This window comes from Hevea brasiliensis, chromosome 1 (genome assembly GCF_030052815.1).
Source record: "Hevea brasiliensis isolate MT/VB/25A 57/8 chromosome 1, ASM3005281v1, whole genome shotgun sequence".
NCBI lineage: Eukaryota > Viridiplantae > Streptophyta > Magnoliopsida > Malpighiales > Euphorbiaceae > Hevea > Hevea brasiliensis.
Window position 1 is genome coordinate 126357627 of NC_079493.1, and position 24912 is coordinate 126382538.

Genomic DNA, 24912 nt, shown 5'->3' on the forward strand with positions numbered 1-24912 from the left:
TGAAGGGATGAAAGAATTTAACCACAACAAAATATATGAATCAAATAATGTATTTTTCAAATAATATATTTTTTAAATGCAAAGATGAAATAATTAGTTTTATTAAAATTTAAAGATTAGATAATAATTTTTTTAATAGTAATTAAAAATAATTGTATAAAAAAATTAAAAATACATAAATTAACACTAAGGTGGTGTAATTTAACTAGTAAATTTAAATTAAAAATATGAAAACTCTAGTAGTACGCATCTTATTCTTGTCTTAACCTTTGTTTTGATAGAGAAAAATGGAAAAAAGAGGAGGCAATTTATTTTTTCAAATTTTTTTATTTGAATAAAGAAAGAAGAGGAAAATTTTTATTTTTCCAGTAGTTGTAGTTCAATTAAAATATTTCTCTCTAAATTAGTAAAAAATAAAGAGAAACAAGAAGAAATGTATATTATTTATATTAAAATATTTAAATGCTATTTAACAATATAATATACATAAAAAATAATAAAGATTGTTTAATTTTTTTTAGAAAGAAATCATATTTTTTTCTTATTCTAATAATATATCTAAAACACATAAAATTAATTATTTTTTTTTTCATTTATTTCTCTTATTTAATTTCTCCTATTTTTCCTGTACCATTAAAATTTAAACAAAAGATTAATTTAGAGAGGGGAGGGAAGGAAGCAATAGTTTTTTTTTTTAATTTTATTTTAATAGTAAAATAATTATTTTACATTAATTATAAAAATGTAAATTAAGCCAAAATTAGAATCAACCAATACAATAGCCCATCACCCAACAAATATAAGATTTTAAAATAAAAAAAAAATAAATTTTGATGTATTAAAATTTTATGTAACAATATATATATATTTCCGAGGATGGATGAGGGTTCAATTCTTCTCTCTCCATCAAATTTCACTTTTTCTTTTTTATTTTGTTGATTATTAAATGAGTTGGTTTGATTTAAATTTGATCGGTTCAATTTTAATTAAACTAATTCAATGGAACCGATTCAATTATAACAATCAAAATTGAAAATCGGTTGCATTAAAAACAATCTCCATAATCAATGTTGCTCTAGAATAAATAAATATTACTGAGATTTTAAATTTAAATCTCAATCGAAATTAAATGTAAAAAAATAAAAAATCTATTTTTACACTAAAGGATATTCTTATGCATTTAATTATTAATTATTAGTAAATATAATTAAAAGGTAGAAAATATTAATATGTCCCTATTTATTTGAATAAGTTGATTCACACAGTATTATTTTTTTTTTTAAAATACAGTGTTATTATTAATTAATATATTCAAGCTAATATTTAATTTAATTTATAAGTCAATTAATTTAATTTATAAATTAATTAATTAATAAGCTCGACGGCTTGAGATGATCATTATTTTGCAATTTTAACCAAAATAATTATTCTATTAATAAAAATATAACTCAAAAATTAATTTATTTTTTCTTAAAAAATGTATAGGTGCAGTTTTGTTATGTCAAATGATTAGAAAAGACTGGTTGAGAAGTCTTCAGGGGCTGCCTGCTTTCACCCTTTCTTGATGGTTCTATTGTGCATATAGAATTACATCGAATTTCAGCAGCATAAAAAAAAAAAAAAGGAGAGCGCAACTCTTTAGACGATCTGGGTTATCTCCAAACTTCTAATTGTTTAAGCGAATGGCAGTAGTTGGAGAGACTTTTCTTTTTGCTGTTTTCCAGACGGCGCTTGATACTTTGGCTTCAACGACCCTGATAGAATTCGGGCGCCATTTTGATATTGCTAAAGATCTCAGGAGACTGTTCATAACCCTGTCAAAAGTCCAACGTATGTTTAATGATGCTAAGGCAAAGCGCATCAGTGATCGGGCAGTAGAATTTTGGCTTAATGAACTCAAAAAAGTGCTCTTTGATGCAGATTACGTGATACATGAAGTTGCAACAGAAGCTTTTCGCTTTAATCAGCAGAAAAAGGTAACCGACTCTTCCTCTATATCCAAAGATTCTATTTTAGAACTTGGGATAGCTCCTAAGATAAAGGAAATCAATGAGAAGTTAGATGATATTGCAAATTTTGGGGCTGATCTGGGTTTGAGGGAGGTAGATGGGGTAGCTTTGACAGAATCGAGGGACAGGGACAGGGAGAGACTGCAGACTAGCTCCTTGATGGATGAATCTCGGGTTTTTGGTCGGGAGGAGGACACGAAAAAGATTGTAAAGTTGTTAGTGTCTGATGAGTTCCACGGAAATGATGTTGCTGTTCTTCCCATTGTGGGGATGGGAGGCCTGGGCAAGACAACACTTGCTCAGCTTGTATTCAATGATCCCTTGATTACTAAAGTTTTCGAGCTCAGAAAGTGGATTTGCGTCTCAGACGACTTCAATTTCAATCCTCGAAGGCTTACGAAATCAATTCTGGAGTCGATTGATGGGAAAAGTTGCGATCTGGTGGATTTGGATACCCTTCAAAACTGTCTTCGTGATAAGTTGAAGGGGAAAAAGTTCTTGGTTGTGCTTGATGATGTGTGGAGTGAGAAGGAGAGAGAATGGGAAACGTTGCGCCTTCCTTTCAGAGCAGGAGAATTGGGAAGTAAAATCATCGTAACTACCAGAAGTAAAAAAGTTGCATCAATCATGGGCACACTTCCAACTCACCATTTAGAAGTTCTATCGGCTGATGATTGCTGGTTGTTGTTCAAGCAAAGGGCATGCATAGATGAGCATGAGGCTGCACATCAAAACTTAGTATCAATTGGTAAGGAAATTGTAAAGAAATGTCGAGGTTTGCCTTTAGCGGCAAAGACACTTGGAGGACTCCTGCGTGCAAAGACTGAAGTTCCTGAATGGGAGAATATTTTGAATAGTGATATATGGGAGTTGGAATATAAGGAAAATGAAAATGAAATCTTTCCAGCTTTGAGGTTAAGCTACAATCATCTTCCAGCACATCTTAAGCAGTGTTTCATGTACTGCTCAATATTTCCAAAAGATTACAACTTTGATAAAGAAAATTTAGTCTTGTTGTGGATGGCAGAGGGATTTGTTCATTGTATGGGAAAGAGGCGCTTGGAAGATGTTGCATCTGACTATTTTGACGATTTATTGTTGAGGTCTTTGTTTCAACAATCCAAAACCGATTCCTCAAAGTTTGTTATGCATGACTTGATTCATGACCTGGCGCAATCCGTGGCTGGGGAAATGTGCTTCAGATTGGAGCCAGAGAAACTTGAGAATATCCCAGAGATGGTTTGGCATTCATCTGTGCTAGTTGACACATTTAAGTCGGTTACATTTGAGGCCTTGTACACAAAAAAAAGCTTGCGGACAATGCTTCTACTGTGCAATAAAAGTTCACCACGAGAGAACTCTAATGTGACGGTCCCCCATGACCTGGTGTGCACTTTGAGATGTTTACGTTCGTTGGATATGAGTCACATCTCCCTAAAAGAGTTACCAGATTCAGTTGGTAATCTGATGCATATGAGGTATCTTGACCTCTCTCACACTGACATCAAGGAGCTACCTGAATCAATTTGCAGCCTCTGTAATCTGCAGACACTAATTCTTGTCAATTGCAACAAGCTTCTTATTTTGCCAAAAGGTACAAAAGATTTGATGAATCTACGTCATTTTGATTTGACGGGATGCTGGCATCTCAGATCCATGCCGCCATATTTTGGGAGACTTACTTCTTTGCAAAGGCTGCATAGGTTTATTGCTGGAAATGAAGTCGGGAGTGGAATTAGTGAGTTGAAGGACATGAATGAACTTCGAGCTACACTTTGCATTGATAGGGTTGAGGAAATTATTAATAGTGAAGATGCAAAGGAGGCTAACTTGAAGAGGAAGCCATATATACACAAGTTGGTGCTGAGATGGAGTAGAAGTCAACGTGTGCGGGATGCGATTGATGAGGAATTGCTTGAATGTCTTGAACCTCATACCAGCCTTAGAGAATTAACCATTGATGTATATCCTGGTGCCAAGTTTCAGAACTGGATGGGAGATTCACTGCTGTCTCATTTAGAGAGCATTGAATTCATCCATTGTAGCTACTGTAAAACTCTCCCTCCTCTTGGTCAGCTACCGTTTCTCAAATATCTCACCATATGTATGATGCTAGAGCTCGAAAGCATTGGTCGTGAGTTTTATGGGAATGGTAAGATTAAGGGGTTCCCTTCTTTGAAGAAACTAAAGCTCGAAGAGATGAGAAGTTTGAAGGAATGGGAAGAGATTGATCATGGAGAATTCCCTGTGCTTGAGCAGCTTGAAGTTTTGAACTGTCCCAGCATTACCAACCTTCCAAAATTTCCATCACTGAGTGATCTGTTGCTAGATAATTGTCATGAGAGAGTATTGAGTTCAGTGCATTTCCTCACCTCCTTATCCTCTTTGGAGATTTTGAACTTCCGGAGAGTAGATTTATTACCTGATGGTCTTCTTCAACCACTAACTGCCCTGAAAAAACTCAAAATCAAGAACTTGCACCGATTCAAGGCATTGCAAAATGAGTTAGGTGTACAAGATCTTCAGTCTCTCCAAAGATTGGAAATTTCATGCTGTCCAAAGCTGCTGTCATTTGCTGAAAAGGGGCTTCCCAGTTCGCTGCAACATCTTTCAATTGACATGTGCAATACTTTGAAGAATCTACCTAGTGGACTACAAAATGTATTCTCTCTTGAGGAGCTGCATATTTCCAAATGTCCTAAAATTGTGTCTTTTCCCGAAGAGAAGCTAGGAATCTCACTCAAGAATTTGAGGCTTTTATCATGTGCCAACCTTGAATCACTTCCTGTGCGTCTCCATGAACTCCGAAATCTTGAAAGTTTGTCTATACAATCTTGCCCAAAACTTGCATGCTTACCAGCTTTAGGGTTGCCAGCTTCGCTTCGTTCATTGTCTATCATGGAGTGTGCTTTACTGAAAGAGAGATGTGCAGAAGGCGGTGAAGATTGGCCAAAGATAGAACATATTCCAGAAAAGTATATTAAGAGTGTTTTGAATGAATGATGTCGAAGCTTTGAAATGAAGCTGCAGGGAGAAAACAAAGAGAAGCAAGAGAAGAAGGATCTGTAAGTACTACCTAAGTACCTATCATAATCAGTAGCCAAGAATTCTTCTGTTAGTTTGCCCCTTTATTTTTTCTTTTTCCTTCTTTTTTTTTTTCCCCCTTTGAATATGCTAATTTTGGTTATACATCATGCAGGTTTGCGCAGCAGCATCATTAGGATAGATGTATTGAAAGATATGGGCAGTTGGGCACCTTATAGATCAAGTCCAGTAAATGTTTCCGGAGCTATGAGTTTCTTCGTTATTTTCATTGCATATCTACGTCAATTGTATTAGAACTTATTCAATTGTTGATCTTCATCTATGTATGTAGAGCTTGACTTGTACTCTTTTCCTCTTTCATTTGTGATGATCCTTTCGTTGAATTCCATTCTCTTAAGGAGGAATCAAAATCGCATGCACAGGATTTTTTTTTTTTTTTCTTTTTGTCGTCAAGTTACAGGGGGAGGGAAGCCTCTAGCCTAGCATGCCCAGGATTCAAGAAGTGCCTTGTGCTACTAAGTTTCGCGGGGCTAGGTTCATAGGAAAATTTTTTAAGAAGGCATCTTGGAGAACATAATTAATACGTAATTAATCAATCAAAATAATTTCTGCTGAATAAATTAAAATTTGTAGATATGGATAGAGTGATTCACAAGGATGTTTAATTTATTTTAAATATTTCATTTATTTTATATATTCTTTGTTTATTATTTGTATTTGCATTTTATGATATTTTTAACAATTTAATTAGAATTAGTGATAATTTTATAGATTATTAATAAAAAATAAACTTTGTAAGTTTTTTAAATTTTAGTTGAATTTTTTAATTTTATTAATTTAATCCTAAATTTTTCATATTATTTTTAATTTTAGTAATTAATGTACCTAAAATAATTGAATTTATCAATCGAAAAAAATAATTCAATTCTTTTCTCTCATTATTAATTTTAGCCAATTTAAATAATTTTATTAATTTATTTAATAATTTAATATTTTCTTTAATTTTAACGAATTTTATATTGATAGTAAAAATTTTAATAAATAAATATTATATATAATATTGCATTCTTAAATTTTTATATATTTCTCTATTTATAATTCTAATTAATATTTTCTCATATTTTATCACGAGTTTAAAGTCTAACAAATGAAAATTTTAGTAATTTAAATATTGGATTTTAACATTCTAATTCCCCCAGAAGCAAGGATCTATTAGCATAAACCAAGCATCTAGTCTCATCTTTCATTGATTTGAATATCTTGATTACCAAAAGCCTTACCATTTCCTTTTTAAATTGCTATTTAGTTTATATAATTTTAATGAAATTAATTATTTAATTTTTATATTTAAAAGAATATATCATTTAGCCACTTTATTAATTTTTTTATTAACCATTATTATTTACTTTTTTTTTTATTTTAATAAAACTCATTAATTAGTTGGTATTGTAATTTAATTCATTAACTCTTTAATCCGTTCGATTATTTTTTATACTTAAATTATCTTGATATTTTTCTCTTTATTTCTCTCTCACCGTTCTCATTCTCTCTCTCTCTCCACCGTTTTTTCCCTTTTGCACCCACACTTTGATTCCCCTCATTTTTTTTTTTAAATCTTTTGATAAAAAATAATATAAACTTTTTGCACAAAAAATTAATCAATTTCTCTAGATTTTTAAGTAACTAAGGCGATATTCTAAGAAATTATTTTTCAATAGAGAAAAAAAAAATATTTAGAGTATTAGGCTCTGTTTGTTTCACGAAAAATAACTTGTATATGGAAAATATATTTTTTTTAAATGTATGAAAATATTTTCTATTGTTTGGTTGTAATATTAAATTAATGATATGTAATTATTTTATGTATGTATTAATATATTCACATTTTAATAAGATTATTAAAGTTTAAAAAACGAAAAATGACTTCCTCTTTTAAAAAATAAAAGTCATTTTCTTTAAAAATGATTTAGTTTTCCCTTTGATTTGAAAAATATTTTTTGTTTAACCAACTTTCCTAAGTGCTCCAAATCTAAAAAATGTAAAAAATATTTTTTAAAAAATTATTTTTTATAAAATAAACGAAGCCTTAAATTAAAATACTTGAACAATTTATACAAAAAAAAAAGCATAAGTTTAGATAAAAAAAAATTATTTTTATGTAATAATATATTTTTTAAAATATTGTGTTTTTAAAATATAGAGTCAACTAATAAATTTCACTAAAATAAAGAGATTAAATTATAATTTGATTCGTCAAAGTTTAAAAAACGGAAAATGACTTCCTCTTTTAAAAAATAAAAATTATTTTCTTTAAAAATGATTTAGTTTTCCCTTTGATTAGAAAAATATTTTTTATTTAACCAACTTCCCTGAGTGCCCCAACTCCAGAAAATGCAAAAAATATTTTTTAGAAAATTATTTTCTATAAAATAAATAGAGCCTTAAATTAAAATACTTCAACAATTTATAAAAAAATGCGTAAATTTAAATAAAAAAAATTTATTTTTATCTAATAATATATTTTTTAAAATATTATGTTTTTAAAATATAGAGTCAACTAATAAATTTCACTAGAATAAAGGGATTAAATTATAATTTGATTGGCATTATAACTTATTGACTAACAAAATTTTGATGAAGGGATGAAAGAATTTAACCACAACAAAATATATGAATCAAATAATGTATTTTTCAAATAATATATTTTTTAAATGCAAAGATGAAATAATTAGTTTTATTAAAATTTAAAGATTAGATAATAATTTTTTTAATAGTAATTAAAAATAATTGTATAAAAAAATTAAAAATACATAAATTAACACTAAGGTGGTGTAATTTAACCAGTAAATTTAAATTAAAAATATGAAAACTCTAGTATTACGCATCTTATTCTTGTCGTAACCTTTGTTTTGATAGAGAAAAATGGAAAAAAGAGGAGGCAATTTATTTTTTCAAATTTTTTTATTTGAATAAAGAAAGAAGAGGAAAATTTTTATTTTTCCAGTAGTTGTAGTTCAATTAAAATATTTCTCTCTAAATTAGTAGAAAATAAAGAGAAACAAGAAGAAATGAATATTATTTATATTAAAATACTTAAATGCTATTTAACAATATAATATACATAAAAAATAATAAACATTGTTTAATTTTTTTTAGAAAGAAATCATATTTTTTTCTTATTCTAATAATACATCTAAAACACATAAAATTAATTAATTTTTTTTTCATTTCTTTCTCTTATTTAATTTCTCCTATTTTTCCTGTACCATTAAAATTCAAACAAAAGATTAATTTAGAGAGGGGAGGGAAGGAAGCAATAGTTTTTTTTTAATTTTATTTTAATAGTAAAATAATTATTTTACATTAATTATAAAAATGTAAATTAAGCCAAAATTAGAATCAACCAATACAATAGCCCATCACCCAACAAATATAAGATTTTAAAATAAAAAAAAATAAATTTTGATGTATTAAAATTTTATGTAACAATAAATTTTATATATAAATATATATTTTCCGAGGATGAGAGTTCAATTCTTCTCTCTCCATCAAATTTCACTTTTTCTTTTTTATATTGTTGATTATTAAATGGGTTGGTTTGATTTAAATTTGATCGGTTCAATTTAATTAAACCAATTCAATGGAACCAATCCAATCATGACAATCAAACTTGAAAACCGGTTGCATTAAAAACAATCTTCATAATCAATGTTGCTCTAGAGTAAATAAATATCATTGAGATGAGATTTTGAGTTTTAATCCCAATCGAAACTAAATATAAAAAAAAAAAAATCCATTTTTACACTAAAGGATATTCTTATGCATTTAATTATTAAATATTAGCAAATATAATTAAAAAGTAGAAAATATTAATATGTCCCTCTTTATTTGAATAAGTTAATCCAAGATAGTGTTTGATTTGATTTATAAGTCAATCAATCTTATTTATAAGTATAAAGTCATAAGTAGATTAATATTTGATTTAACTTATAAATTAAAAAAATTATTTAAAATAAATAAAAAATCATAAGTAAAATGTCATTACTTATAACTTATCTATTTATTTTAAATTTACTCTTTAACTAAATAAAATATTATATATTCTTAATAATTTTTTAAAAATATAACATTATTACATTATTCTCATTTTAACAATCATACATTTCAATAAATTAAGTTCTTTTTCACCTTTTAACCTTTATTTGAAAGGAGATTTTTTAAAAATAATCAAAGGTTTTTTTAGGTTTAAAAAATTTGAACTTATGTTTAGGGATAAAAAGTTTTTTAAAATATGGGTTTGGAGGTTTTTAAAAACCTTTAGCCTTTGTTTAGGAAGATTTTTTTTTTTTTAAAGCAATGAGAGATTTTTTAATATTTAAAAATCTTAGAAATTGTGTTTGAAAGAGTGAAAGATTTTCTAATTTTGGAGGTTTTTAAAAACCTACAAAATTTTCTATTTTTTAACCCATCAAATTAATAGGTTAACAAGATTTTCTTTTTAATACTTTTAAGTATTTTAAAAAAATCTTCCCATTCTTCCAAGCACTAAAAAATTAAAAAAATTTAAAAATTATAAAAAAAAATTTATCTTAAAAAATTTTACTTTATAAAATTTTACTTTACTCTAGCCTCCCATTTGACAAGATTAGCAATAATTAAATTCTTGGATCTGTGTCTCATTTGACTTCGATCCTCAAAGCCTTGCAAAATCAATTTTGGAGTCGACTGACAAGAAAAGTTATGAGCTTACGGATTTGGATATCCTTCAAATTACCCTTCAGGATAAGTTGAGGGAGAGAAAGTTCTTGGTTGTGCTTGATGATGTGTGGAATGAGGAAAAGAATTACTGGGATCTGTTTTGTCACCCTTTCAGATCAGGAGCATCGGGAAGTAAAATCATCGTAACTGCTCGAAGTGAGAATGTTGCAGCAATCATGACCACATCTCCACCTTATTATTTGAAATTTCTACCCGATGATGCTTGTTGGTCGTTGTTCAAACAAAGGGGCATTTATGGATGGAAATGAGACTGCACATCCAAACTTAGTACCAATTGGTAAAGAAATTGTGAAGAAATGTAAAGGTGTGCCTTTGGCAGCACGGACACTTTGGCGGACTCCTGCTCGCAAAAATTATAGTTGATGATTGGCTGTTGATTTTGGAGAGTGATAGATTGGAGTTGGAAGATGAGGAAGATGGAATTTGACCAGCTCTCTACCAGCACATCTTAAGCAATGTTTCATTTACTGCTCAATATTTCCAAAAGATCACAATTTCAATAAGGAAAATTTAGTCTTGCAGTGGATAGCAGAGGGGTTTGTTCACAATCCTAAGGGAAAGAGGTGTTTGGAAGACATTGCATCTGACTATTTTGACGATTTGGTGTTGAGGTCTTTCTTTCAACAATCCAAAACCAATCTTTCAATGTTTGTGATGCATGACTTGTTTCATGACCTGGCCCAATCAGTGGCTGGTGAAATGTGCTTCATATTGGAGCCTGAGAATCAGAAGATCCCACAGAAGGTTCGGCATTCATCTGTGTTAGTTGATGGACTTAAATCAATTAAATTTGAGGCCTTTTCCACAAAAAAAAAAAGCTTGTGGACAATGCTTCTACTTTGTGATAACTCTAATGTGATGGTCCCGCATGATTTGTTGTGCTCTTTGAGATGCTTACGTTCATTGGATATGAGTCATAGTGCTATAAAGAGTTACCAGATTCAAGTGGTGATTTGATGCAAATGAGGTATCTTGACCTCTCTCACACTGGCATCAAGGAGCTACCTGAATCAATTTGCAACATCTGTAATCTGCAGACGCTAATTCCTTTCAATTGCAGAAAGCTTCTTAGTTTGCCACAAGGTACCAAAGATTTGGTGAATCTATGTCATCTTAATTTGTCAGGATGTTGGCATCTTAGATCCATCCCACCATCCTTCGGGAGACTTACTTCTTTGCAAAGGCTGCATAGATTTTTTGCTGGAAATGAAGCTGAGAGTAGAATCAGTGAGTTGAAGGACATCAATGAACTTCGAGCAACACTTTGCATTGATAGGATTGAGGACATCATTAATATTGAAGATGCAAAGGAGGCTAGCTTGAAGAGGAAGCAATATATACACAAGTTGTTACTGAGATGGAGTAGAAGTCGACGTGTGAGGGATGCAATTGATGAGGAGTTGCTTGAATGTCTTGAACCTCATACCCACCTTCGCAAATTAACCATTGATGTATATCCTGGTGCCAAGTTTCCAAACTGGATGGGAGATTCATTGCTGTCTCATCTGGAGAGCATTGAATTCATCCATTGTAGCTACTATAAAACCCTCCCTCCTCTTGGTCAGCTACCATTTCTCAAAAATCTCACCATATGCATGATGGAAGAGCTTGAAAGCATTGGCCATGAGTTTTATGGGAAGGGTAAGATAGGGTTCCCTTCTTTGATGAAACTAAAGCTCGAAGAGACGAGAAGTTTGAAGAAATGGGAAGAGATTCATCATGGAGATTTCGCTGTGCTTGAGCAGTTTAAAGTTTTAAACTGCCGCAGCATTACCAACCTTCCAAAATTTCCATCACTAAGTGATCTGTTGCTAGAGAATTGTCATCAGACAGTATTGAGCTCAGTGCGTTTCCTCACCTCTTCTCATTGGAGATATTGAAGTTCCAGGGAGTAGATTTATTACCTGATGGTCTTCTCCAACCACTAACTGCACTGGAAATACTCAAAATCAAGGACTTTTACAGACTCAAAGCATTGCAAGATGATTTAGGCGTACAATATCTTTGGTCCCTCCAAAGATTGGAAATTTCGTGCTGTCCAAAGCTGCTGTCATTTGCTGAAATGTGGCTTCTTAGTTCTCTGCAATATCTTTCAATTGACATGTGTAATACTTTGAAGGGTCTACCTAGTGGGCTACAAAACTTGTACTCTCTTGAGGAGCTGTATATTTCCAAATGTCCTACACTTGTATCTTTCACCGTAGAGAAACTAGGAAGCTCACTCAAGAATTTGAGGATTTTATCAGGTGCCAACCTTGAATCACTTCCTATGCGTCTCCATGAACTCCAAAATCTCGAAAGTTTATCTATACATGGGTGCCCAAAACTAGTATGCTTACCAGCATCAGGGTTGCCAGCCTCGCCTTGTTCATTGTCTATCATGGAGTGTGCATTATTGGAAGAGAGGTGCGCAGAAGGTGGTGAAGATTGGCCAAAGATGGAACATATTCCTAAAAAGCATATAACTCGGGTGGAATTATGTCCAAGATTTGAATTGAAGCTGCAGGTAGAGAATAAAGAGAAGCAATATAAAAAAAAGATCTGTAAGTACTACTTATCATAATCAATGACCAAAAACTCTCTATTACTTTGCCCCTTTCTTTGAAATATGCTAATTTTTGTTATAAATTATGCAGGTTTGCACAGCAGTATCACTAGGATAGACGTTTTGAAAGATATGGGCAGTTGGGCACCTTACAGATCAAGTCTGTTAAGTGTTTCCATAGCTATGAGCTTCTTCCATTTTTTTTCTCTAGCATATTTGGGTCCAAACTTCGCCTAAATAATTTGCGCTTAGCCGGTCCCAAGCCCGGATAAAGGAGGAGGGTTGCGATAGGTGACAACCAGCGTAAAAATTTTGTCACACCTTATGATATGGATTCAAATGATATAAACGTTGGGGCGTCCTCTACTAACGACGCACTACATCGGAGCCCGGGTGTAGTGAGAAATATGCAAGGGTGTAGGGCGTTCACCGAAAGTGACACTCTATGTCAGCGCCTGGGTGTGGTGTTAAGTGAGCAAGGGTTCCCACATCATGGACGGGTGTGGGTAAAGAAGTTAGTCCATAGGATAGATAGTAGAACAGATAGTGGAACAGAACATAAGATAGACATAGAAAACAATAGAAGATATCATAGAAAGAGTGTGACACCCCTTACCCGTCTACAGTGTAGCCGAGCAAGTTATGCCACTTAGTGTGTCGGAACCCCAATTCATGTTTCAATTTCAATTAATCCCTTTTAATTCATTTATTTATAATTTCTCATAAAACTAAATTTTTCCGCAAATTTTATAGAAAATCCGGCAGAGTGCCGGCTATAAATTGGAAAAACAGTTCTTCTGAACCCGTTAAAAACACTCCCAATAATATCATCACATTATTCTCAATCAATCTCCAATATATACTCAACAATTTCTCAATTCACTTCAGTATCTCAAAATTCAATTCAATTCAAAACACAGTCAACTCAATGAAAAATGCTCAATTTATTACTGAACATATTTCATAGATACTTACATCAAAAGCTTGATTACATGAATTTATAATATACATTACAGAAGGTTACAAAATACAAAATATCAAAATATCAAAATATCAAAAGTGGCCTAATGTCCTACCAAATGCACTGCAATATGAGGTGACTCTGAACTCTGAGTGCAGATATGAAGGCTCACCCTGTATGAGGTCTGCTGGACTCCCCAGCTATGTCTCCAGTACCTGCGCGTGGCAAAAGCGACGCGCTAAGCAATTCTGCTTAGTGGTGACAATATAAAATAAAATAAAATAAAATAAAATAAAATAAAATAAAATAAAATAAAAACATGTGTACAGAATGTATATTTACATTTTTGGGTGAACTAAGTCTCAAATGTTTATTGCAATATTATTCAATTGAAGTTTGGTAAGATTTATTAATACTGCCCGAGTAACCTATACTAGTTGACTGGACTGGATAAACGGGTAAACTGGTACTGGGTACTAAGTACCTCGGACTATCACACCATCGGTCACATTGTGTCTCCCGGTGTGCAACAGAACAGCTAATAAGCTGTGATAATTATCGGGGATTAAACCCGAGTATAACAACTCAATATCATAGCCAAAGGCTATTATGTCACAGAATGGCATGGGAAACCATAAAATACAAAATGGCATGAAGCCATATGCAGTACTGCTAACAGAACCCTATTGGCATGCCAACCTATCCAAACCAATCACATTAGGCCTACTAGGGCATTTAACACTTTTTATTTATGTAATTCTTTGAAATTGAATTTTTATGATTACTATTCATTTCATTGGTCAACCAAAATATTGACTTTTGCATTGGCAATAGGTAAATTAGTTTAAATATCATCAACATACCACATTTTTCATTTTAAACTTGTTGGTATTGGTTGCCAATACCATCTCTAAGCTTAATGTGAATTGGACAGAATTTTCAGTTTTTAAGCTTTGGATTTACTGTTCCATTAGTTACTGTTGTAGTGGGAATTTGGAAAAATGATCAACATGAAAGTTGTTTCTTATTTTGTCTAGTTGAATTTCTTTTTTTGAATCACTCCATTTTGAGTTTTGTAGCTCAAGTTATGGTCCAAAAACCACAAATAGCCGGATTGAAAATTTTCAGGGCTGACCATATCTACAGTACAGTGAACAGTGACTGCAACTCAATTTTTGGATAGGTTCTGATCATAATTTAGGGTAGGTTTCTTCATGAAAGTTGTTGGTCTATATCTCAGCTTATTTCTGGTAAAATTTCAGGTCAATTGGACCTTTCTACATTGAGTTATGGCCAAATGAATAATCACTGTTCATTTGGTCATTCTGCAGAAACAGCCTGCAGGTCACCCGGGTTTGAGCAAGTTTTTGGTCCACTTGGTTTGGTTTTATGGGCATGGTTTCTTCACCAAAGTTGTGCCATTATGTGTCTAGTTTTATGTCCAATTGGCCAAATACCAATTGAACCTCTACAATTTAAGTTATGGCTGTCCAAACAGGCTGGACTCACATCCAAACCTGCAGGTCACATAAGGCAGCCACTCCAACCTCAAATCCCACAACCCAATTCACTTCATTTTTGATTCAAACCAAACCAAATGGTCATTAATTGACCATTAAAACCTACTCCCATCATCACAAGATCAAAGTCTCATTCTTCAACCCAAACCCTAACTCAACATTTTAAAACCATGCATTATCATTGCATTTATCAATTCACTTATAAGATACACATTAAGGGCAGCCACACTAGCATGTTAACTCTCCAAAAATTATCACCATATTACCCTAACCATGGCTGCCAAAATTTAGGGTTAGCATACCAATGGTGTTTCATCAAATTTTTTTGTCATTTACACCCATCTATAGTTCTTAAACATAAAATTTAAGTGAAATTCAAGCTTTAGGTCACTAACCTCTTATGGAGTGAATTTCCCACTTGATCAAATTCTTGTTTTCCTCTTTTTTTTGCTCCCAAAAGCTTCACTAGGATGTAAGAACAAATTTTTATGTTGCTAGGTTAGGGTTTTGTTGGGTAGAAGTTTGTAAAATCAAGCTTTGAAAAAGCTTGAAAATATTGGTTATGGAGAAGGTTCACGCAAGGAAGAAGAAAGGGAGTGAAAGGTCTGATTTTTTTGTTTATTTTCAGCCCATTTTATCTTTTTAAACACATTTATGCCATGTGTCAACACTTGAGTGGGTGAAGGCACATTAATGACATCATGTGATGTCATAAATTCCCATTTAATTCATTTTTTTTTCTTTTCTTTTCTACTCATTTTCAATTCAATTTTTAGTAATATTTATTCATATTTTATGTCATAATAATTATTTACTTAACTGGACAAGTCGGCCAAAAATTACCTCTGAAGGCGAAATGACCAAAATGCCCTCCGTTTGGCTTAACGGGACAAAATTGTCTGTACCGATTAAAAAATTTTTCTAAGTATTTTCTTGGCATTCTAATGCCATAAGAACCTCAATAACCCTTCTCTGGAGTCCCAAAAATTATTTTATAATTTTTCCCCCGGGTCTAGGGCTCCTAGTTGCGAGAACCGCAACTTCTCACTAGGTTACCCATCGCTAGGGCACCGGCTCATTTAACTTGGTTGTATTTTATTTTTAAAATTTTTCCTAAATTTTTCTCATTAATATTTGAGTTAATTTTGATTCCTCACTTTAGTTTAAATATTTTTCTGGACGTTCTAGCTGTCCGGACCGACATTGGTCACCGGAACAGTAGAATGTACGGAGTTGCTACAGGGAAGGTGTTACAAAGAGACCAATTAGGAAGGAGCAGGTTAGGAGAAGGATCAGGGTTGGTACTTGGAATGTTGGATCACTTACAGGAAAATTAATGGAGCTTGTGGATACCTTGGAAAGGAGAAGGGTGAATATTGCTTGCATTCATGAGACTAAATGGGTATGAGAGAAAAGTAAGAAAGTGGGTAATTCAGGGTACAAACTGTGGTTTATCAGAAAGGAGAGAAATAAGAACGGAGTAGGCATAATCATAGATAAGACATTGAAAGACGCAGTAATAGCTGTGAAAAGAGTAGAAGATAGAATTATGCTAGCAAAGCTAGTACTAGAAGGAGAAACAATAAATCTAGTTAGTGCTTATGCCCCACAAATAGGACTAGACAGTGAGAGTAAACAAAGGTTTTGGGAAGATATGGATGATTTAATGCAAAGCATACCGAATAAAGAGAATGTTTTCATTGGTGGAGATTTGAATGGACATGTAGGAAGTAATAGACAAGGTTATGAGAATGTTCATGGAGGTTTTGGTTTTGGAAGTCGAAATGAGGAGGGAAAAAGCATCCTGGATTTTGCTATGGCATACGACCTAATACTAGCAAATACATACTTTATAAAAAGAGAGTCACATTTAGTGACTTTCAAAAGTGGGTAACATAGAAGCCAAATCGACTTCCTCTTAATCAGGAAGACAAATAGAGCTCTATGCAAGGATTGCAAGGTCATACCAGGAGAGGCTTTAACAAGTCAACATCGGTTGGTGGTCTTGGATGTCAAGTTTAGGAACAATTCAAGTAAGGTCAGAAGAAATAGTGTAGCTCGAACAAAGTGGTGGGAGTTCAAAGGAATAAAGCAAGTAAAGTTCAAAAATGAGCTTCTTGAGTCCGAAGTATGGAAGCTGGATATGGAAGCCAATGATATGTGGATACAGATGGCATCAAAGCTTAGAAAAGTAGCTAGAAAAGTACTTGAAGAGTCTAAAGGACATGGACCACCCTCAAAAGAGAAATGATGGTGGAATGAGGAAGTACAAAAGGCAATGAAGAGAAAAAGGGAATGGTATAAGAAATTACCTAAATGTGATAATAATGAGGCATATGAACAGTACAAGATAGCAAAGAAAGAGGCAAAAAAGGCAGTTAGTCAAGCAAGAGCACAGGCCTTTGAAAAGTTATATGAGAAACTTGGAACTAAATAAGGGGAGAAAGATATTTATAGATTAACAAGGAGGAGAGAAAGGAAATGTCAAGATCTCAATCAAGTTAGGTGCATTAAGGATAAAGAAGGAAAAGTATTGGTGAAAGATGAGGACATTAAAGAAAGATGGAGAAATTATTTTAATGATCTCTTTAATAATAGTCAAAATGGTAATAGCGTGAATATAGATTATAGAACAATAGAAAAGAATGTGAATTATACTAGAAGGATTAGATCTTTAGAAGTAAAGGAAGCACTTAAGAGAATGAAAGTGGGTAAAGCCTGTGGACCCGATGAAATACCAATTGAAGTGTAAAAGTGTTTGGGAGATATGGGAGTGGCATGGTTAACTAAATTATTTAATAAGATTCTAAACTCAAAGAAAATGCCTGATAAATGGAGGAGGAGTATCTTAGTACCTATTTTTAAAAATAAGGGAGACATACAGAGTTGCTCAAACTATAGGGGAATTAAACTCATGAGCCATACTATAAAGTTGCGGGAGAGAGTTGTGGAGCATCGACTATGTCATGGTACTTCTATCTCTCTCAATCAATTTGGTTTCATGACCGGTCATTCAACTATGGAAGTGATTTTTCTCATTAAAAGCTTGATGGAGAAATATAGAGATGTGAAGAAAGATCTACACATGGTTTTTATTGATTTGGAGAAGGCTTATGGTAGTGTTCCAAGAGATGTCTTATGGAATGTGTTAGAACAAAAGAGGATATCTATTAGGTACATACAAATGTTGCAAGATATGTATGAAGGAGCAACTACTATTGTGTGCACAGTGGGAGGAGACACAAGAGATTTTCTGATCTCAATTGGATTACACCAAGGATCAGCCATAAGACCTTACCTTTTTATATTAGTTTTAGATGAATTGACGAAATATATACAAGAGAGTATTCCTTAGTGCATGATTTTTGTGGATGATATTGTTCTGATAGATGAGACACGAGAAGGAATTAATAGAAAGCTAGAACTTTGGAGAAGTGCTCTAGAGTCAAAAAGGTTTTAAGTTAAGTAGAACGAAGACAGAATACATGCATTGCAAGTTCAGTGAAGGCCAAACTGGTGATAGGGAAGGAGTTAGTTTGAATGGAGTGGTACTGTCCCAAAGTAATCACTTTAAATATCTAGGCTCAGTCCTTCAAGTAGATGGGGGATGTGAGGAGGATGTTAGTCATAGGATTAAAGCCGGATGATTAAAGTGGAGACGTGCCACGGGAGTTTTATGTGATCGTAAGATTCCCAATAAGTTGAAAGGAAAATTTTACCGTACAGCTATACTACCGGCTATGTTATATAGTAGTGAGTGTTGAGCACTAAACGAGTCGTATGCGTCTAAGATAAGAGTTGTAGAGATGAGAATGTTAAGGTGGATGAGTGGCCATACTAGACTAGATAAAGTTCGTAATGAGAGTATTAGAGAAAATGTAGGAGTGGTGCCAATTGAAGATAAGTTGAGAGAATTTGAGATTGAGGTGGTTTGGTCATGTGAAGCGTAGAAATACGGAGGCTCCAGTTAGACAAGTAGAGTACATTAGGTTAGAGGATAGAAAAAAAAAAAAAGGTAGACCTAAATTGACTTTGAGGAGAGTAGTACAACATGACCTAAAAGCATTACACATTTCTAAGGATTTAACCCAAAATCGTTTAGAGTGGAGAAAGCGAATCTATATAGCCGACCCTAAATTTTTGGGATAAAGGCTTTATTGAGTTGAGCTAAGTTGTATTTGGGTCCAATGTATTAAAACTTCTTCAGATGTTGATCTTCATCTATGTCTGTAGAACTTGATTTGTAATTTTTGCCTCATGTTTTAGCTTTCATTTGTGATGATCTTTTCGTTGCTTTTTGACCTTTGTGTTTTCCTTTATAGCATTAGAGAAGGTATTCCATTCTCTCAAGTGTGAATCAAAAACACATGCACCGGAAAATATATTTTAATTTTTTGTATCACAAAAATACTCATAATAATTTTATATTATAATTTGTTAATTATCATAACTTATAAAATAAGAAATTGAGTGCAGATATTCATATTAATTAGATTTATTATCAATAAAAAATTTAATTATATTATATTATACTATAATTTAAAGTGTGTTTAGTTACTTTTAATTTTTTTTTTACTTAAAATATTTTTTTAATTTATAAATTAATTTAAAAATAAATAATTAATTATTTGATAAAATTATTTTAAATTAATTTTTAAACAATGGCAATCTAAAAAAAATTCGAGTACAATATATAAGTAAATTATATAATATATTTAATATATAAAAATTAATATAATTAATACTTGTATAAAAGCAATTAAGTTTTAAATTTAGCAAAATAAAATTCATATATTTTATGAGTAACTATGAACTTATACTATAAATACACAATAATTTGCTCAATATTAAAAAAGAATGTTCAATATTTAAATTACTGCAAATATAAAAATGCATAATAGTTCTTTATGAAAAAGAGTGGTCAATTAACCTTTTTTTTTTTTTTTTTAAGGTGAATCTATTACAGCTTTTAAACAGTTTAAATGTTCAGTTCAAAGGTATTTAATTTATACAAAAAATAGCCCTTAACTATAAAAGGGTACCAAATTCCACATGCTTTCTTCTCCAAATTGCTTTTAGCTTTAATATATCTTCGCTGAAATGATGACGAAACAACTCTCTGTTTTTCTTGTTTTCCTTGTTTGCTCAGCCAACAGGTCTTGCTTCTGCTGAAGGAGAGCCATCAAATCGGCCATGGTTACAACGGTTCTGAGAAGCTCAACGTTATCATCATCATCATCCAGTAAGTCATCCGCCCAAATGGGCCCCTAAAGTTGTCAGGTGCTTGCAAGATTTCCATGTTGAAAAAAAGTCGCTGGCGTCACAAGATTTCGCTTGGCTCTGAATGCTGCAACCCTGTTAATCAATTGAGTGAAGATTGCGCAGAAACTGTTTTTGCTGGCCTTACCCATTCATTTTTTACCCTTGTTTTGAAGGAATGTTGTGCTCATCATAACCTCCTATTATATTGACAATTTATTTTAATAGTAAAACAATTAGTTTTATCAAAAGAAGAAATTTATTAACAAAATTAAAATATAGAAATGTATTGATATAATTTTAAAATAGACTACCAACTCAGAGAAAATAGAGTTTATTTCTTCATCTTTTCTAAATAAAAATAAAAAAAATAATTATGACACATTCACAAAAAAAATCTTTTATAGTAAATTATTTATTAAAAAATAAATAAACTTAACAATAAAGTGAAAAAAAAATTAATATAAAAATTAAGAAGTAAAAAATAAATAATAATTAATATATTAATATTAATATATATTATATTAATATATAATTTTTAATTTATTTTATTTATAATTTTTATTTATTTTTTTACTGTTAATTTATGTTTATTTATGATAAGCAAATAGTTATCATCTTGTCCATTTGTATTTATTATTTTTAGAATTTATTTTTTTTTTAAATTATTTGATACCTCAATAAACTTTAGATGCATTAATTAATTTATTTTTTTAATTTCATATTTATTTTTTTAAACAGTGAAATAAAAAATAATTTAATTAAATTGTAAAAATTTTATAATAATTTAAATAATTTAATTATTCTTTTAATCGTCATTGCAAAAATTTAAACGACTCATAAAAGTGACGGATGTAATATTTAGCAATAATTAAACTAAATTGAGCAGGCTTTTTTTTTTTTAAAAAAAAAAAATTTCCCTTTTTCCTTGTTGGTTCCATGTAATTGCCTTGTAGAATCGATTCAAGAATGAAATTGAATTGCAGACACAAAATGGTAAACACTTTAGGCGATCTGGGATCTGGGACCTTCAACTTGTTCTTTTAGCTGTTCAAGGTAAATGGCAGCAGTAGGAGAGCCTTTTCTTTCTTCTGTTTTCCGGGGAGCTCTTCAAAAGTTGGATTCACCGATCTTGAGAAAATTCAAGTCTTTAGCTGGTATCGATAAGGATCTCAGGAAATTGAACAGAACCCTATCAAAAATCCAATTTGTGCTGAATGATGCTGAGGCCAAGCAGATCAGTAACTGGGCAGTCAAAGATTTGATTGATGAACTCAAAGACTTGGCCTTTGATGTAGATGATGTGCTAGATGAGGTTGCAACAGAAGCTTTTCGCTTTAATCAGAAGAAAAAGGTAACCAGCTCTGAATCTCAATCAGAATCTTATTTTCCATTAGTTCATAAGATAGAGGATATCAATGGGAAGTTAGATGAAATTGCAAAAGAAGGGGATGAGCTTGGTTTGAAAGGAGGAGTTCAGGTAGCGTCTACAGAATTGAGGGACAGCAAGAGACTATCTAGCTCGTTGATCGATGAATCTGAGGTTTTTGGTAGGGATGATGACAAGAAGAAGATAATAAAATTGTTACACACATCCAAACTTAGTACCAATTGGAAGGGACATTGTGAAGAAATGCAAAGTTTTGCCTTTGGCGGCACGGACACTTGGAGGACTCTTGCACGCAAAAACTATAATCTATGGTTGGGAGTTGATTTTGGAAAGTGATATATGAGAGTTGGAAGATGAGAAAGATGGAATTTTACCAGCTCTGAGGCTAATCTACAATCATCTTCTAGCACATCTTAAACAGTGTTTCATGTACTGCTCAATATTTCCAAAAGATTACAATTTCAATAAGGAAAATTTAGTCTTGCTGTGGATGGCAGAGGAGTTTGTTCATCCTAGGGGAAGGAAGCGTTTGGAAGACATTGCATCTTACTATTTTGAAGATTTGTTGTTGAGGTCATTCTTTCAACAATCCAAAACCAATCTTTCAAAGTTTGTCATGCATGACTTGATTCATGACCTGGCACAATCGGTGGCTGGGGAAATGTGCTTCAGATTGGAGCATGAGAAACTTCAGAACATCCCAGAGATGGTTCGGCATTCATCTGTGCTAGTTGACGCATTTAAGTCAGTTACATTTGAGGCCTTTTACACAAAAAAAAAGCTTGCGGACAATGCTTCTACCTTGCAATAAAATTTCACCACATGAGAACTCTAATGTGACGGTCCCTCATGATTTTGTGCGCTTTTTGAGATGCTTACGTTCATTGGATATGAGTCACATTTCTATAAAAGAATTATCAAATTCAGTTGGTGATTTAATGCATATGAGGTATCTTGACCTCTCTCACACTGACATCAAGGATCTACCTAAATCAATTTGCAACATCTGTAATCTGCAGACACTAATTCTTGTCAATTGCAGTAAGCTTCTTATTTTGCCAGAAGGTACACAGGATTTGGTGAATCTACGTCATCTTGATTTGACTGGATGTTGGCATCTTAAATCCATGCCGCCATCCCTTGGGAGACTTACTTCTTTGCAAAGGCTGCATAGATTTGTTGCTGGAAATGAAACCGGAAGTGGAATCAATGAGTTCAAGGACATGAATGAACTTCAAGCAACACTTTGCATTGATAGGGTTGAGGACGTTCTTAATGTTGAAGATGCTAAGGAGGCTAGCTTGAAGAGGAAGCAATATATACACAAGTTGGTGCTGAGATGGAGTAGAAGTCGACGTGTGCGGGATGCGATTGATGAGGAGCTGCTTGAATGTCTTGCACCTCATACCAACCTTAGAGAATTAACTATTGATGTATATCCTGATGCCAAGTTTCCAAATTGGATGGGAGATTCAGCGCTGTCTAATCTAGAGAGCATTGAATTCTTCCATTGTAGCTACTGTAAAGCCCTCCCTCCTCTTGGTCAGCTGCCGTATCTCAAATATCTAACCATATGTATGATGCAAAAGCTTGAAAGCATTGGTCGTGAGTTTTATGGGAAGGGTAAGATTAAAGGGTTCCCTTCTTTGAAGAAACTAAAGCTCGAAGAGATGGGAAGTTTGAAGGAATGGGAAGGGATTGATCATGGAGAATTCCCTGTGCTCGAAAATCTTGCTGTTTTGAACTGCCCCAGCATTAACAATCTTCCAAAATTTCCATCACTGAACCATTTGATGCTAGATGATTGTCATCAGACAGTATTGTGTTCAGTGCATTTCCTCCCCTCCTTGTCCTCATTGGAGATTTTAAACTTCCGGAGAGTAGATTTATTACCTGATGGTCTTCTTCAACAGCTAACTACATTGAAAAATCTCAAAATCAAGTGTTTTTACTGACTCGAGGCATTGCAAGATGAGTTAGGCTTACAAGATCTTCAGTCCCTCCAAAGATTGGAAATTTCATGCTGTCCAAAGCTACTGTCATTTGCAGAAAAGGGGCTTCCTAGTTCGCTGCAACATCTTTAAATTGACATGTGCAGTACTTTGAAGGGTCTACCTAGTGGGTTACAGAACTTATCCTTTCTTGAGGAGCTGCATATTTCCTAATGTCCTAAACTTGTATCTTTCCCTGAAGAGAAGCTGGGAAACTCAAGAATTTGAGACTTTCAGCATGTGCTAACCTTGAATCATTTCCTGTGCGTCTCCACGAACCCCGAAATCTTGAAATTTTGTCTATACAGTCTTGCCCAAAACTAGCATGCTTACCAGCTTCAGGGTTGCCAGCTTCGCTTTGTTCATTGTATATCATGGAGTGTCCGTTATTGGAAGAGAGGTGTGCAGAAGGAGGTGAAGATTGGTCAAAGATAAAACATATTCCTGAAAAGCATATTAGATATTTTTGAATGATGTCCAAGCTTTGAAATGATGCTGCAGGCAGAGAATAAATTATAGCAAAGGTTCTGTAAGCATTACTGATCATAATCAATGGCCAAAAATTTCTTCTGTTCGTCTGCCCCTTTCTTTTTGCTTTTTCCTTCGAAATATGCTAATTTTGGTCATCCATTATGCAGGTTTGGGCCGCAGTATTATTAGGCTAGATCTTTTGAAGGATATGGGCAGTTGGGCAACTGCTTCATCAAGTCCAATAAGTGTTTCCAGAATCAGTTAGCAGTCAATGGATTTGGATGCCTCCACTGTCATGCTGAGTTTCTTGCATATCTACGTCCAATGTATTATAACTTATTCAATTGTTAAGCTGCATCTATGTCAGTAGCGTTTGATTTGTACTCTTTTCCTCATGTTTTTCCTTTCATTTATGATGATCTTTCGTTTCATTCTGCCCTCTTTGTTTTCCATTGTGGCATTGAATCAGTTTTGAAGTTATTTAATAGACAATGACCTTTGATAACACTAACATAAATTATTGAAAACTCATGAGTTACCTCTCATTTAAATGATTTTATTTTTATTAGAATGAGTACATCTTTAGTTCATTCATATAATTGATGAATTAATTTAATTTTATTGCAATTATAAAATAATTTTTTAAAATTCAAACATTAATTTTACGGACAATTTAAAAAACAGAGGTTTTTCATAAATTGAATATTTTTATTTAGTTTATGCCATTATAAAAAATTCTCGTGCGCATGGGACCAATTTATCATAACGGCTCATTACATCAAATGATTCAATAATTTTTATTACTCCAATCACATTGATTTCTTTATTCTTAACTCAGAACTCCAGAATGAACATAAATAAATTTCTTTGAATGAACATAAACAAAACAATAAAGACAATAAAAACAAAATGATTAAAATCACAAATGGTCTATCGTGATTA

At 32.5% G+C, this 24912-nt stretch overlaps 1 protein-coding gene and 2 pseudogenes across 1 annotated transcript; all 3 read left to right on the forward strand.

The window, feature by feature from the left end:
- The first annotated feature begins 1509 nt into the window (after positions 1 to 1509).
- On the forward strand, positions 1510 to 5451 carry LOC110660862 (putative disease resistance protein RGA3). The gene is made up of 2 exons (XM_021819309.2): positions 1510 to 5074; positions 5209 to 5451. Exon 1 carries the CDS (start codon positions 1683 to 1685, stop codon positions 5010 to 5012), a length of 3330 nt encoding a protein of 1109 aa, XP_021675001.2. The 5' UTR covers positions 1510 to 1682; the 3' UTR covers positions 5013 to 5074; positions 5209 to 5451.
- A 4273-nt stretch (positions 5452 to 9724) lies between these two features.
- On the forward strand, positions 9725 to 12598 carry LOC110662304 (putative disease resistance protein RGA3; annotated as a pseudogene).
- An 8421-nt stretch (positions 12599 to 21019) lies between these two features.
- On the forward strand, positions 21020 to 24409 carry LOC110660881 (putative disease resistance RPP13-like protein 1; annotated as a pseudogene).
- The last annotated feature ends 503 nt before the right edge of the window (positions 24410 to 24912 follow it).

Excerpts from the sequence above, each read along its gene's own strand:
- LOC110660862 (XM_021819309.2), top strand. The coding sequence starts at position 1,683 with ATGGCAGTAGTTGGAGAGACTTTTCTTTTTGCTGTTTTCCAGACGGCG.